Source organism: Pinus tabuliformis, chromosome 8, assembly GCF_031772625.1.
Source record: "Pinus tabuliformis cultivar Carrire ecotype Pingquan chromosome 8, CPIR1, whole genome shotgun sequence".
Taxonomy (NCBI): domain Eukaryota; kingdom Viridiplantae; phylum Streptophyta; class Pinopsida; order Pinales; family Pinaceae; genus Pinus; species Pinus tabuliformis.
In genome coordinates, this window is record NC_142294.1 from 1,379,089,273 (window position 1) to 1,379,106,323 (window position 17,051).

The window sequence follows — 17,051 nt, forward strand, 5'->3', positions numbered from 1 at the left end:
TGGTAGATTCAGAGATGCACTTTCAGATTTCATGCAGGCTATGGACATAGATCCTAACTTTGTGAAAGTCAAACTTAGGGTTGCAAGGTGAGACATTTTCCCTTACAATGGCTATTTGCTATAATTGCTTTTTGCTATTGATTGTATAAATTTTGTGTCAAACTTAGGGTTGCAAGGTGAGACATTTTCCCTTACAATGGCTATTTGCTATAATTGCTTTTTGCTATTGATTGTATAAATTTTGTGTGACGTACTGACTATTAAAATTTTGACATTTTCTTCTTAAGTCTTTAATAATTGACTTTAATGGAAGAGAAAAATTTCTTCTGAGTATTGCTTGGGAGTTTCAGATCTGAAATTATAGAAATATTAGCAAAAAACATTAATAAGAAATCTTAGGAAGACTCAAATTATCATCAAACCCTTTCTGGGTTATTTTAGGTTTCTCATTCTGAGCTGAAAATGACAAAAACATAAATGAAATCGTCAAGTTTGGACATGCTAGAAGTCCCCTTGCCTCTAGGTCATCTTCCATGCAAAGTTCTTCAGTATTAGCAGTTGCAAGAAATTATTATCATCCAAGAGTGGAAGGGAATGAAAAACACAGAGCTTCTGATGGGACATTCGAATCGTCCCGTTTTGCTTCACAACCATTTGTTTTTCAAATTGATGCATCGCAAGGGTATGCGTCAGGTTCAAAAGGAAATCTATCAAATGAACAGATAATTGAGAAAGAGAGAATATATATTGGTGCTTATGACAGATTCTTAGATTCATCCTCAATTCTGTTGTCAATCTCGATATTTCCTAAATAGAGTGCATAAAGTGAACTACCTGCTCTTCCTATGGTTGTAGAAAGTGCAGAGTCAAAGAAGGCTTGTGAAAGTTGACGGTTTAGGTATACGACTTTGCTATTGTGTATATATCAAAGTGGGTTATTGTTTTTTTTTGCTTTTAGTTTTGCTAGCCTTTATGTACAAACGTTCTTCTTTCCTTCACTACAGTGAAATGAGATTACATTAGTCGAATATTCTTTATGGTTTCTAGAAGATTTGGAAAAATTATGTATACCCTGATCATTCGAACAGGGGGAATCAAGCATATGCAGAAGGAGATTTTTCTAAAGCTAAAGAATATTATACTCAAGGGATAAGCTGCATCTTGCCAAGTGAGAAGTCAAAAAGCCATATCAGGGCATCAGTGCTATGCTATAGCAACCGTGCAGCCACTCAGATGGTTGTTGGTAGATTCAGAGATGCACTTTCAGACTGCATGCAGGCTATGGACATAGATCCCAACTTTGTGAAAGTCTGACTTAGAGCTGCAAGGTGAGACAATTTCCCTTGCAATGGCTATTGGCTATAATTTCCTTTTGCTATTGATTGTATAAGTTTTGTGTGACTTACCGACTATTAAAATTCTGACATTCTCTTGTTATGTCTTTAATAGTTTACTTTAATGGAGGAGCAAAATTGCTTCTGAGTAATGGGTATATTAAATTGATTTTTTATCCAAGGGAGTAGGATTTTTCCTGCAAAATAGAATCTGCCAAAATCACCAATAGTATCTGAGAATCCAAGCAGTTTCTATTCTTCACAAAATTACTTTTCTTGCTCATTTAAATTTTCTCAAGAATTTCAGATATGAAATTATAGAAATATTAGCAAAAAGCATTAATACAAAATCTTAGGAAGACTCAAATTATAATCAAACCCTTTCTGGGTTATTTTAGGTTTCTCATTCTGAGCTGAAAATAACAAAAATAGAAATGAAATCGTCAAGTTTGGACACACTAGGAGGTCATGAAAAATGTTGGATAATATCAACATTGTTTATGTTGATCATAGTGCATTAAGGTCATGTTAAGGTTAGTAACAGGAGGATCATTAGAAAAATCTCAATTGTAATTAGGGTGTCCATGTGTCAAGATCTATGGAGAGTGGAAGGGAATGAAAAATACAGAGCTTCTGATGGGACATTCAAATCATCTCTTTTTGCTTCCGAACCATTTGTTTTTCAAACTAATGCATTGGGACATTTAAATCATCCCTTTTTGCTTCACAACCATTTTCTTTTTCAAAATCATGCATCGCAAGGGTATGCGTGAGGTTCAAAAGGAAATCTATCAAATGAACAAATAATTGAGAAAGACAGAATACATATTAGTGCTTATGGCAGATTTTTAGATTCATCCTCAGTTCCACAGTCAATCTCAGTATTGCCTAAGCAGAGTGCACAAAGTGAACTACCTGCTCTTCTTATGGTTGTAGAAAGTGTAGAGTCAGAGCAAGCTTGTGAAAGTTGACGGCTTAGGTATACGACTTTGCTATTGTGTATATATGAAAGTGGGTTATTGTTTTTTTTGCTTTTATTTTTGCTAGCCTTTATGTACAAACATTCTTCTTTCCTTCAATACAGTGAAATGAGATTACATTAGTCTGCTATTTTTATCGAATTCACATATTACATTTAAAAGGAATTTCCTCAACATACTTTGCCTTATGATAATTGAATGGCATTGAAGATTCTAAAAGTTTTTTCATAATGTCATGGATTAAAGAAAATTCTTTCTGGTTTCTACAATAGTTGGCAGAATTATGTATACCTTGATCATTCGAACAGGGGGGATCAAGCATATTAAGAAGGAGATTTTTTAAAGCTGAAGAATATTATACTCAAGGGATAAGCTGCATCTTTCCAAGTGAGAAGTCAGAAAGCCATATCAGGGCATCAATGCTATGTTATAGCAACTGTGCAGCCACTCGGATGGATGTTGGTAGATTCAGAGATGCACTTTCAGACTGCATGCAGGCTATGGACATAGATCCCAACTTTGTGAAAGTCCAACTTAGAGCTGCAAGGTGAGACAATTTCCCTTGCAATGGCTATTGTCTATAATTGCTTTTTGCTAATGATTGTATAAGTTTTGTGTGACTTACTGACTATTAAAATTCTAACATTCTCTTCTTAAGTCTTTAATAATTGACTTTAATGGAAGAGAAAAATTGCTTTTGAGTAATGGGTATATTAAACTATTTTTTTTGCTACTGATTGTATATGTTTTGTGTGACTTATTGACTATTAAAATTCTGGCATTCTCTTTTTAAGTCTTTAATAATTGACTTTAATGGAAGAGCAAAATTGCTTCTGAGTAATGGGTATATTAAACTATTTTTTTATCCAAGGGAGTAGCATTTTTCCTGCAAAACAGAATCTGCCAAAATCACCAATAGTATCTGAGAATCCAAGCGGTTTCCATTCTTCACAAAATTACTTTTCTTGCTCATTTAAATTTTCTCAGGAATTTCAGATATGAAATTATAGAAATATTAGCAAAAAACATTAATAAGAAATCTTAGGAAGACTCAAATTATAATCAAACCCTTTCTGGGTTATTTTAGGTTTCTCATTCTAAGCTAAAAATAACAAAAATAGAAATGAAATCATCAAGTTTGGACACACTAGGAGGTCATGAAAAATGTTGGAAAATATCAACATTGTTTATGTTGATCATAATGCATTAAGGTCATGTTAAGGTTAGTAACAGGAGGATCATTAGAAAAATCCCAATTGTAATTAGGGTGTCCATGTGTCAAGATCTATGGACAAGTGTCCAGTTTAGAGGGGCATGTATCGAGATCTTCAGACAAATGTTGACTTAAGAGGAGCATGTGTCAAGATATACAGAAACATGTCGTCCTAAGAGGAGGATGTGTCAATATCTATGGACAATTGTTCCAGTTAAGAAACATGTGTCATATGAAAAGTGGAGAATCATGTGATTTGAAAGGTCAAGGGTCAAGATTATGCAACAAGCAATACATGATATGTGAATTGTGGAGATTGAGAGAGAGGGATCTATAACTTGTACAGTGTAAAGGTGATACCTCCACCAATTGAATTTTGTATACAGGATTATTTTCTTTCCATATCTCAGCACGTAGCAGCATGTAACAAAACTTCTTGTGGTTCCACAATAGGTAAATGGTTGAGTTGTAGTTTCTTCTTTTGTGTTCCTGTTCCCATGGCCTTCCCCGCAAACTTGAGCTCCCCTATAAGGGTGATACCTCCATCAATTGAATTTTTTATATAAGATTATTTTCTTTCCATATCTCAGCACGTAGCATTATGTAACATAATTTCTTGTGGTTTCACAACAAGTAAATGGTTGAGTTGTAGTTTCTTCTTCTGTGTGCCTGTTCCCATGGCCTTCCTCGCAAAATTGAGCTCCCCTCTATTTTCCCCTTCGTCTCTTTTGCCCCTTTTCCCTTGTTTCCTCCTCCCTATCCTCTCTTTCCCTGACCTCTTCCGCTGTGACTAGTCCCATCCCCAGTATCATTTTGTTGCCTAACAGCTTGCTGCAGACTTTCTCACCAGAAAAGGAGAATGACAGGAAAAGTATGGTGGACAATAGACATCAGACCACCTACTGCCCCACAATTACACATCTGGTTGGCAACTTTTCCTCTGAAAATTTCACCATCAAAGAATGCTACATTTTGCTTTTAGACAATTATTTAGTGCAATTCCTATTTAAAGAACAATGATGCATCGAACAAAATTTGCGAGTTTATAGTGTAATTTCCATGGGTCAATGTAGTGGGTATAACTACATTCTGAGGCATCTGCAGCTGAAATGGTAGTTGGCATGAATGATAGGTCGATAACCCCATGGCCCCAGAAGAAATTTCAGTTGTGAAATCCCATGAAATTCCCAATCTTTTACTTCAAAAGTAATTAACGGTTCTTTTTAAATTTGATCCGAGTTGAAGCGTAATTCATGCAGTGCCAATGACTGACACATAAATACTCAATCCTCATCAATCACAAATAATTTAAATTTCCCGAAAAAATCAAAGACTCTTTAGCATGAACCAAAGTCAGTTGGAGCAAATTGGACCCGTACCATAATTTGAAACTCATCCATTTTCTGTGATTGCAGTAATTGGAAAAATAAAAACAGAATCAGAGCATTTATTCATTGCTTTTATCTCTTCAAAAATATATCACTCATGTTACTATAAATAATTATTAAATGAAACAAGAACACATAACTATTAAATGAATCATGCACTCAATTTAATTATGAAGCATGGTCTAGTTTAAAAAGTTATTTAATTGGTTATGCACAATAAAAATGTTAGTAACATTTAACTACATTCATGCCATAATTTATGGCCATAAATTTTCTAAAAATTGTCATTCACAGATGTTAAAATATATCTTTCAATTTCCATACAATGTTCCCACAGAATTCTTCATAATGTTGCAGATTGTTTGACTAAAACAACAATGATGGTCACCAAAATCTTCACAATATTGTAGATAGTTTGACAAAACAATCATGAATTTCACAAAATTCTCCCCACAATTTTCACAAAACTCTCCACAATGTTGTGGATGATTTGACTAAAATAACCATAAATTTCCCAAAAAAGTATCCACAAGTATAAAAAACATCTTTGAATTCCCCAGAACATCCCCTGGAATTTCTCCAAAGTTTTCTCATCTTTGAATTCCCCAGAACATCCCCTGGAATTTCTCCAAAGTTTTCTCAGAAACTTGGAAAACAAAACACAATGCATTTACAACAACCAAAATGAATACTCCCATAGGTTGATCCTGAAACCAAAAAATAAGGAGAAATATTTGATACACAACAATGAACCTACAAATCCTCCATGGGAGGTGCCGAGAGAAGATCAAAAACATTAATTGCAGGATTAGGTGTTGCAATCATTACATAGACCTAGCATCTCACTATGGCCTTCTTGCCAACCCTGAAACCTGGCATCACTGTAAACCCTACAATTGTAGGGTTTGGCTTCTCAGGAAGCTGCAGGACATTACCTTCACTTGCAATAGTATTGTCAACATCATGATTCATATTCACAGAATTCAAGCTATCCATGTAGGAACCCTCGAAATCCACCCCTCTCTTGACATGAAAGATAGACAGAGGCGGGTCAAAAGAAAATGCAAGCCTGTGAACCAACCACATAGACTTGGAAAATTTGAGGAATAGGCTGTAAAATTGGCTCCTAGGGTGGAGTCCCCTACCTATCTGGTTCCTGTGCTCCAAATTTCCAAAGAAGGATTCTTCCATCCTGGGATGCACTACATTGAGAAATTTCTTCATACATAATTTCCCAAACAGGCTGCCTGGTGTGAGAATGGACACCAGATCTGATGGCTCCATGTTTTCCATGTCCAAAAACTGTTTGAAACAATCATTTTTTTGCTTCTCATGATCTATAATGGACGAAAGGCTCCCAGTCAAATAGAAATTCTCGTTCTCAAATCCACTGAACATTCTCATGCAGACATAGGATTGAAATGCCAGCTTTTTGTGGCTTTCCATGGTGTAGTTTATGCCTGGTTCTATGTTGTTAACTGCTACATCTAGATCCCGCTCAGCAGATTTCATCAAAGAAATGAGGGATTTGGTGCAACCCCTAGCCGATTCTCTCATCTTCTGCACGCTTTTCTCCAATAATTTAATTGTAGGACCATCCCCAACATTTAGAGACGATGAATCTCTAGCACTTTTCTTCTATCTGATCTTCTATGCTCATGCTTTCTCAGTTAACATTTTCCAATGCCTTTTTTAATCTCAGAATTCTTCTATGCAATCTAAATCTGGAGATCCCTTGTTGAAGTCTCCATATAGCTTAACCCAATCTAGTTCTCAGAACCACTGGAGTCTCCATTGGCAATATTTTTCTTATAATACTGCTTCAGTTCTGAGAGCTTTTTCATTTCCCTGATCACCTCCTTATCAGCCACCTGTAGCTTCTCTGCGTCATAAGGAATATGGGCTGCCTGTAACTTTGCATAAGAGGTTTTCAGATGAGATACAGTGGAAAATGTCTCCTTTAATAGGTCTTCCATGGCCCTTATTCTGTGAACCAATTCATGATCAAAAACTGTACCATCTGCTTGGTTTATCAAAATCTCTTTCTCATTTTCCTTCAATGACTCTGATGCTACATCCTTGGAAGCCTCTGGGTTAAATCCTTCACAACCCAAATTGTACTGATATAATCTTATGGGCTCAATAACACTGCCTCTAGCTGGTTTCAGGCAAGACCCTTTTGTCTTCTGGAGAAAGTGGGTAAAATGGGAACCTGTTGTAGAGCAAATTTGATCAGAGGCTGGGCACAAAATTCTCAGCAGAGAGCTCAATATGGGGTGGAGCTTTCAAGAATGTAATTAATATTCCACTTTCTAAATTTAGTTAACGTTTTGCTATTTTGGGTTGTAAGTAATGTAATTAATATTTCTTAACTTCAACGGTTGCATTTAGTTAAGAGCTGAAAGAGTCATTCAAGTGATGAGATTTTTTTCATAACATTTTCCTTCATTGTTGAAGGTGGATTTCGCAATCACAATCTCTCCTTGGCAATATGTGATGGTTTCTTAAGGATTGCAACCACTGTTGCACTGTGGATCGGAAACACAAATAACAACAAAAAATGAATGGTTACAATTTTGACTGACACTTCTATTCTGTATAATGGCGATCAATTAGTTGAAATAGAGCACTGAGGGTACATAGTCTTAGAAATACATCTTAACAACGAAGGTTTTGAAGACAATGATGATCTGGCATATGTAAACAGTACTATTGTTTTTGTCTTGACCTGATTTGGTCCAATAACAATGAAGCCTTTTGTAATTCCTTTTGTGACCCCATCAAACCAAAGAATATGCCAAGTTATAATATTATTATTATTTTAGAACATGCGTGGTGGTGTTACATCCTACTTATGTCTATGACCACTAGAGATTTTTGGAAGTTTCCTTCTGTTTTGTGTGTATCTTAATTATATTTTAAGTTTCTAGAATTGGTGTTTATGGTAATTGAGCTTTTGGAAGTTTCTTTTTGTTTTATGTGTATCTTAATTATATTTGAGGTTTCCATAATTTATGTCTATGGTAATTGGTCTTTTGGTTTATTTTAGTTTTATATATATTGATTTGAGGTAGTTTTGTACAATATAAATAAACATTGAGTTTTGATATTATTATATAAATTTTATCAGTTAAATTGTTTTCTACATAATTAATAATTTATATTTTATTTTTCAATTTCGACTATTTCTTGGATTACCATCTATATATTGATATCTGAATTATCATTGTAAAGAAATGTAAAATCTTTTATGTCAGATAAATAAAGAGAATAAAATTATATGCAAATTTTATTTTCATTTCATGGGTCGATGCAGTGGGTATAACTGCATTCTCTGCATTCTGAGGCATCTGCAACTGACATGGTAGTTGGCATGAATGATAGGTCGATAACCCCATGGTTACGAAAGAAATTTCAACTGTGAAATCCCACAAGTGATGTCCAACTTGCAAAAAAGATGTTGGCACATCATATTGTTGAGGAGGTGTTTTTCCAATCATATTGTTACTTATGGATTAGGGTTAGCTTAATTTGATTCCAGATTTTGGAATATGTTAATTGACTTTAATCATAATGTTTCATTTCAAAATATTTTGTTACTTATGGATCAAGGTTAGCTTAATTTGATTCCAGATTTTGGAATATGTTAATTGACTTTAATCATAATGTTTCATTTCAAAATATTTAGAATCTGCAACCAGGTAAAGATGGTCTATGTAAATTAAAAACGTGATAAACATACAAATTTTGCAATTTTTTCTATTTTTGAAAGACATTTTGTTTACTCATTTTCAACTTCAATGATTCTTTATATGTCACAATGCTTCTCGAATTTATGCCTTACAACATTTCCTTTGCAACATCTGGTGCAATTGCTAATATATTCATCTTGAAACTATTTGTATTCAATTACATGTTTTTTTCTTGTTGCTATATAGTGTGACATATCATTACGCTTAATGTAATATAAACAATTTAGGTGAATAAGAAATGTGGTAATATATAAATATTTCGTCAAAATCAAATTATATAAACATAAAAATAAATTAAATTAAATCAAAAATAAAATTATTAATTAAATAAAATAAATTATATATATATATATATATATATATATATATATATATATATATATATATATATATATATATCTATTCCATATATATAAAACATGTAAATTAATTAAATATCTTGAAGTGTAAACCATATAATTATTTATAACTTAATCCCAAGAAAGTTGGAAAATAAATTATTTATGAAACAATTGGAGTGAAAATGTTCTTACTATCTTTTTATCATTTAAAATGTAATATTTTATTCTAAAATATAGGATAGTTATGTTCTCTTTCAATTAATTAATGAAAGTATTGATAAAATTATTGATTTAATTAAAATTATTTAAAAATTATTTTATATAAAATATATTTAATTATGTAAAAAATAATAATGGTAAAAATATTTAATTATTTTATTATATTGACACTGTTGTCAATTTTGAAATAGTTGGACCATATCTTTATGGAATATGCTAGAATATTTTTAGTAGTATGTAGAAATCAAAAGTTAAGATTTATCTCACAAGTAGTTATGCTCTTTATTATCTTTTAAATAAATTGATTAATTAAAAAAATGATTATATGAACATATTAGTTATGCTCTTTACCCCACTTTAAATAAATTGATTAATTAAAAGAATGTTATATGAACATGTGCCATATGAATATGACTAATAGTTTTTTGGGTATATGGTATTAGTAAGGGATGGTATTGACTCAACGTATTGTAACAATGCTTATTAATAGATTAAAAATCTCCATATTAAAGTGAAGTAAATCTCCATAGTTAAAAACTTTGTCACATGTTTTTTTTTTGTTTTTTTAAATATATATGTTTAATTCATATATTAGCTCTTTTGTAATAATAATAAATAGTTATAATTTAGTTGTTAGATTTCATTAGCTCAACTGATTTAGGATGGGCCTTGTCAGCCAGGCGACCCAGGATCAAACTTCAATGGGGGTGGTTGTGGCATGTGCTAGGGGGAGGAGACATGCTAAAAAGTCTACTCAGCTAAGGGTTGGTGTGGCCCAGGCCAGGTGCGATCCCCGAGTGACTTTGAGGGCTTAGATGCCCTTTGGTTAAGGCTAGTCAAGCCACAGGTCAAGCCTTAGGATAACAAACAATGAAAAAGAAAGATGTTATAACTTAGTTATTATATATATATATATATATATATATATATATATATATATATATATATATATATATATATATAAATTTAAATTTTGGAAATGTAAAATGTCTCATGAAATAGGTGTTTTGATGCTTATCCACATTTCTCAACCATTTAATTTATATGCTAGTGCTAGTTTGTATTTATATTTTGTTATATATTTTTTTCCTTGTAGCTATATAATATGACATATTATGATGCTTAATATATTATATATAGATTAAAATTATATTTACATATTTAATATAATGTATAGCTTACAATTACATGAGATAGTTTTTTTCTTGGGTCATGGATACTTATTGTGCAACACTAGCTCAATAAGAAAGAGATGTAATGTAAGCATAACAATTTTGACTTTATAAAATAAAAATTAATAAAATAAAATAAAATAAATAATTTATGATTGGCAGTTTTTGGGCTCCACGTTTTGACCACTTATGGATTTTCCTATGGTATTTCTCCATGTTATTTGTTATGATGAAATGAGGAAATCCATTAGGGAATGCAAAAGTATGATTCATTTTTAAATTGGGCTTGATGGCAACTTATAGATTTTCCTATGGTATTTTTCCATATTATTTATTATGGTGAAATGAGGAAATCCACTAGGGAATGCAAGAATACAAGAATAGTTTCATTTTTATATTGGACTTGAGCTTTTTAAATGCTTGATAAATCTAAATTAATATTATTTTTCAATTAATAAAAATATTAATTTAATTAAAAATAATTATAATAATAATATATTTTATTTATATTTATATTTGATTAAAGTGTGACATATTAACATATTTATTAATTTATAGTTATAAGTAGTGTATTCTTTTTATCATCTGAAAATATCATTTAAAATATATAAGATATGTATGTTCTCTTTCAATTGTTTAAAGTATTGATTTAGTTAAAAATAATTATAATTTACTTTTTATAATACATATTTAAATATGTAAAATAATAATAATATTAAACTATTTCCTTTTGTGATGGGTGGACATGTAATTAATAATAAGGGAATGAGGTTTTGGATGAAGTATTTAGGTCACGAGATTAAGCACAATGGAATATAGATTCATGGTATAGGTGATAGAGTTGGTTTGTGAGTTGATTAAACCATATGGTGGTTACTGGAAGGGCACTTATGGAGATAGAAGACGATTGGGTAAGTAGATGGAGAAGGTTTGTTCTCTACTTTAGATGCACTTAGGTCAAGTCTCATGGAATTTTGATGGGTGTTGGCTTTAGGGTAAGGTTCACAAATTCTCTAATTTTGTTCAAGATTTATGGTTTATAATTGTATTTCTGATATGTTGTTTTTTTTCATTATTTTCTTTTTAGTGCCTGAGTTTAGTCTTTGTGACACTATAATTTGTTTGGTGATTAGTAGTTGGGGTTTGTCCTCAATTCTAGGTTGAGATTTTTCTTCCATGAATTGCAGTCTCTCTAATGGAAACCAAGGAGGCTAATTTTTAGATTCCCTATCATTGTTGTTACTCTGGCTATCTTCTGGAGAGTCAAGCCTCTATTGGGGGTGAAAATTTTCCTATGGTTGGCATCTCTCATTCAACGCTTCACAATTCGAGTTTCTTGGGTTGACTCTCTCTAGAATTGTTATGTATTTGTGTTCTCCCCATGGTGGTCTAGAATTGTAAGTTTGTACTCTCAATTCTAGCTCCTTTTACCCTATTGGGAAAATGTGACAAGGTTTGGTTTGGTTTGGTTAATCAACATATACTCTCACCTTTCAGTTAAGACTACTCATTTCCATTTTAGTTAGTTTTTATGCACATGTCGGGAGTTGATTCATGGTTCTCTTGACGTAAATTTATTTCACCCCGCTCGTTGGTTGTTATTTTCAATATTTTTATCATTGGGATAGATAAATACTTAGCCTATGAAGTCAAGCCAAGAGAGGAAGTTAGTTGATAGAAAAATAGGTTTCTTTGCTAATAGTAAGCCATATTGATTGACACTTGTTTCAGTTTGCATTGTGAGAAAATTGATAATGCCTCACAGAAGAGGAAGAGGTCGAAAGGGAGTAAATGAAATCTAGTGAAAGCTACCACATCGAGGGATTATCTAGCTGCTAAGCACTTTGTTGAATATTATTACATGAATACTCCCTATATCAAACTAGAAACTACAATAGCCAAGGAGGATGCTCATCAAAGGAGAAGATATATATTGGATTGATATTATTAAGTTGGATTTTGGGTCCTAGATATAGGTTACACCCAATCACATAAAAATAGATACCTCAAAATAGTGGACATTCATTGACAAATCAAAACAATCATTGGAAAAGTCATGTTGGGAAGGTTAGAAGAGAAATAAGAAATAATTATACAACTAGATGAATAACAAAGGAAAATAACCAAGATGGACAAGAAGATCAACATACTAGCCAAACACCTAGCAAGTATTGAGTTCATGGACATAGAAAAGGAATTTGACCCACTTGAAACCATTCAAGTGGATTCCCTTATAGCCTAGTACATGACTTTTCTGAGTTTTTGTTATTTTAATTGTTTATTAAGTCATAGACATATCTAGTCATATTATGTGGTACATCCACTGATAAGCTATATGACATGGAGGATCTTTTATGACATACCAAAAAAACTTAACATATTAAGCTATTGTATGGTTGATGATATTGTAACAAAGTCTATTTACATATTAAGATTCTCCATGATAAAGTGAGGGTAAATCTCCATGGTTAAGAATCTTGTTCCATGTTTTTTAAACGCATATATGCTTAACTTATATATCAATTTTTATGTTTTTATTTTTTAATTTTAGCAAAGTAACATATATAATGAAGTGATTAGTTTGATGCTTATTATGAATCTATGTTTATTGTTGTTTACCAACCATTTATCTTATATAGCTATGGTGATTTATTTTTCATTTCCATCATACTAAATATTTTTATATTAATAAATATTATGGATTTAAAGTAAAATGTTATTGCCATAATATTTACTTAGTAGTTAGGATATTGATGTATGCTAAAATTAACAAGGAATTAATAATAATTTTGCATGTAATAAAGAAAATAGTAAATTTAATAATTTTTTTTATAAATTTGAATTTATTTTGTTTTTTATATTTTATTTTTAAATGAAAGTAGCATTTTAATTTAGAGGAAATGATTGATTTTGGATAGAATTAAGAAATACAATTTTGCTATTGTATTTTTTTATTATATATATATATAACCATGAAAAATCTGTAAGACAGTCCGATTTTATAAATTAAATAACTTTACAATTTTTAAAAATATCCATTAAATCTTCATCTTCAATAAAATTGATAAGAAAAATATGTGAGACACTCAAACTTTATAAATTAAATAACTTTATACTTTTTGAAAATATATATTCCATCTTCACCAAAATTAACAATAAAATATTGTTAGAAAAAGATAATTTTATTTATTAATTAAATTAAAATATTTAATATCAAGTTAATTTAAAAAAAAAACAAAAACAAAAAAACTTTAATTCATTAAATTCCTAAAATCTCCTCTACTTCCGAAAATTGAATTTCAAATATAAATAGTATTAAATTCATATATATATAAAACCATTGATGGGTGTTCTACTACAGTGATGCGGAAAAGGAAGATCATTTAAACAAAATTTGCAACTGCATATTCTAATAAATTAAATTTATTTTGAGATATGACATCAGACATTACTTTTACCAAAACAGCATCCATTTACTGTCAAAATATTATATGTAAAATTGACTAGGTAGACAATAACCGACACTCCATAGCCTTCATAAAATAAACGATTTTCTTCTGCAGACTAATCCCTGATCCTTAAATATAGTACAAATTTAGTACAAGCCATTTGCAGATTTTTCACCTCGGCTCTAATCTGCCTGATGAAGGATCGGCAGCTGCAGAGTGGATATCCCATGGTGTACTAGACGTTGTTGTACTGCCTGATGTTTTGTGAGGGACAGGTACGCCCACACTATGCACATCTATGAAAGGGGGGCTTGTGGGCGAAGGAAGCTGTTCTCCCTCACGGGTCAGCAACGACACCACACGAGACATTGAAGGCCGCAACGCTGCAGCTGCCTGAGTGCACAGAAGAGCAATTTTAATGACCCTAATCCCATCCTCCCAATAATAACTACCCTCCAATGTGGGATCCATAACTTCCAAAGCTCTCTCCGCGTTATACAGTCTCCATGTCTGGTAATTGACCAATATCAACCACGCATACAACTTTAGTTAGCAACGAATCATAATTATTATAAGAAGATGAGATCCACAATGGCTATACCCGTTCGATGAGAAACTCAGTGTCTTGAGTTGAACTCTGATTCTTTCTTCCGCTGATAATCTCAACTACAAGCACTCCAAAGCTGAATACATCTGCTTTCTCTGTTAGCTGTCCGCGGTACGCGTACTCAGGTGCCATGTAACCTCTGCACAATACTATGTACAATGAAATCTCCATATCTGAACCCTCTCAATATTATATGAACCATATCGAAGAGAAAATACTTACAAAGTTCCTGCAACTCTAGTGCTGACGTGGGTTTTATCGTCTTCAAACAGTTTGGCTAAGCCAAAGTCTGTTATTTTGGGTTTGTTTTTATGATCGAGTAAAATATTGCTTGCTTTAATATCTCTATGAATGATTCGAATTTCAGATTCTTCGTGAAGATATGCCAGCCCTCTTGCAGTTCCAACTATGATTTCATATCTCTGTCTCCAATCTAGTAAATGGCGTTTTTCTATATCTGCAAAACATACACAAAAAAGATTAGCAAGGTACAATACCAACTCAAAACTCGAACAACTTAGGATTGGTGCAGCGATTAAAGAGGGAGAAGCAACCGAATATAATATTGTCGAGGCTACTGTTCTGAAGGTATTCGTAAACTAGTAGCCTTTCGGAGTTTTCCACTGAGCAACCAAGCAATTTCACTAGATTCCTGTGCTGGACACGACTGATGAGATTTGCTTCATTAAAAAATTCCGCATCTCCTTGACTTGAACCTATTTTCAGCCGTTTAACTGCAACCACTCTACCATCTGGTAGATCCCCCTGCCAATCAAGAAGCATCATGCTCCGTCAAAAATATGTCTATGGTTTAACCATTAACAATGGTATCTACCTTAAAATAAATTAAACTGGATGTAACACGAAACGCTCACTTTAAAGACGGATCCAAAACCGCCTTCGCCAAGCTTTCTTTCTGCGTGAAAATTAGACGTGGCCCCTCTCAAAGTCTCGTATTTGAAAATAAGTTGCGGATTCGCTATAGTCGTCGACAAGCTAATTGCTCCTTGGGCTTCTGCGAAAACAGTTACAAAGCGTTTTATTATCTTGAGAAAAGAAAATAGGGAAGCGGTTCATAATATCCAAGCTAGTAGGTCATTGAATCATCTACAATTTCAAGACCTCTCATTTGAGAAACAGGTTCACAATTTTTCCCACGAGAGAAAAATTTCAGCTTGCAGAGGGTTATCGCTGCAATTAATCCTATCGTATAATTCGCACAAGGAACCTCAGAAATCACGAAAATGAAATCTTTACAAAACCCACACAATATTCCTGATAATTATAAAGTATGTAAAAGAAGATACTTGATACTCGAGGGATTTCTGTCGGCGAGGGCGACGACGATGGTAATGGCGACGGCGAAATATTTGGAGAATTGAAAAATGGATAAAGCTCGTAACGCATGTATCAGTATATAGATCCGAAATTTGATCCATGAACTACATTAGTGGAATTCTTATTTACTAGCATTTGCATATGATGTTGCAAAAGAAATGCCGTAAGGCATAAAGTATGGAAGAATAGCGACATGTGAATGGGCATTGTTGAAAGCAAGGGTGGATGATAATGAGTTGCAATTGAAATTGTTAGTTGTGTGTATGCTGAATATGGATATTTCGTAAATAATAGTGTGTAGAAGAATAGTGACATGTGAATGGACATTGTTGAAAGCAAGGGTGGATGATATTGAGTTACACTTAAAACTATTAGTTATGTGTGTTTTGAATATGGATATTTCGTATATTCTTACCATATGCATTGCCAAATTGTGTTCCATCCTGGAATCCTATGACAATTTCAAGGCAGATAACCATGAGAACATAGTTAACTTCAGGTGAATAGATCTAACCCTCGTAATTTTGTGAGGTATGCACAATATTCACTCGAGGGAAGCAACTAAGAGCCATGGACTGTCTTATGATTGAGAATGTTGTTGTAATCAATGCTTGACTGGCTACAATGGCTGCTAAAGTGGCAACAATGAACATTGGCAAATACACAGGTTGTAGTATTGCTTTGTAAAATGTACAACCTATGTCCCCTAGGTTTTTTATCAAATAAGTCGCTTGTCCCGTATATGTCATACGTGATAAGCAGAGATGGGTAAACCAACACACAAAAAACCAAGCTGCACCAAAAAAACCCAAATTTATCATTATGGTACTAAAACTCAAGGACGATGAAGCACACAGGTATGATGAAATACTAATAATTCTATCCTTGACATATAGCTTGGATGGTACTAAAACTTAAGGAGGATGAAGCACACAGGTATGATGAAATACTAATAATTCTGTCCCCGACATATAGCTTGGACCTGGATTGATTTCCTTTGAAATGGCCCAAGTCTGTAAACATGGCCTCGACACCTGGATCCAATTAGAACAAAGAACTGATGTTAGTGTTTCTATTTTTATAGCTTTAAAATAAATAATTGGGATGAAGTTATGAATTTTGTTTGAGAAAATCATTGGTATGGATTTATCAATTGAGTTAGAAAACAATTCCAAGTATAATATAAGATAAATGAGACACATATCATCATGAGAATAATCAATACCTATTATACATAAGACTACACCTCAAAGCATCA

The 17,051-nt window shown here is 32.6% G+C and overlaps 1 protein-coding gene and 1 pseudogene across 1 annotated transcript; both read right to left on the reverse strand.

Annotated features, from left to right (window-relative positions):
• Window positions 1-5,668: 5,668 nt before the first annotated feature.
• LOC149240664 (protein GRAVITROPIC IN THE LIGHT 1 pseudogene) lies at window positions 5,669-6,313 on the reverse strand (annotated as a pseudogene).
• A 368-nt stretch (window positions 6,314-6,681) lies between these two features.
• LOC149240665 (cold-responsive protein kinase 1-like) lies at window positions 6,682-15,862 on the reverse strand. The gene is made up of 7 exons (XM_089370267.1): window positions 15,763-15,862; window positions 15,331-15,470; window positions 15,010-15,220; window positions 14,678-14,912; window positions 14,450-14,594; window positions 14,040-14,358; window positions 6,682-7,127 (listed from the first exon to the last, which is right to left on the reverse strand). The coding sequence occupies exons 1-7, from the start codon at window positions 15,860-15,862 to the stop codon at window positions 6,682-6,684; spliced, it is 1,596 nt and encodes a 531-aa protein (XP_089226393.1).
• Window positions 15,863-17,051: the final 1,189 nt, after the last annotated feature.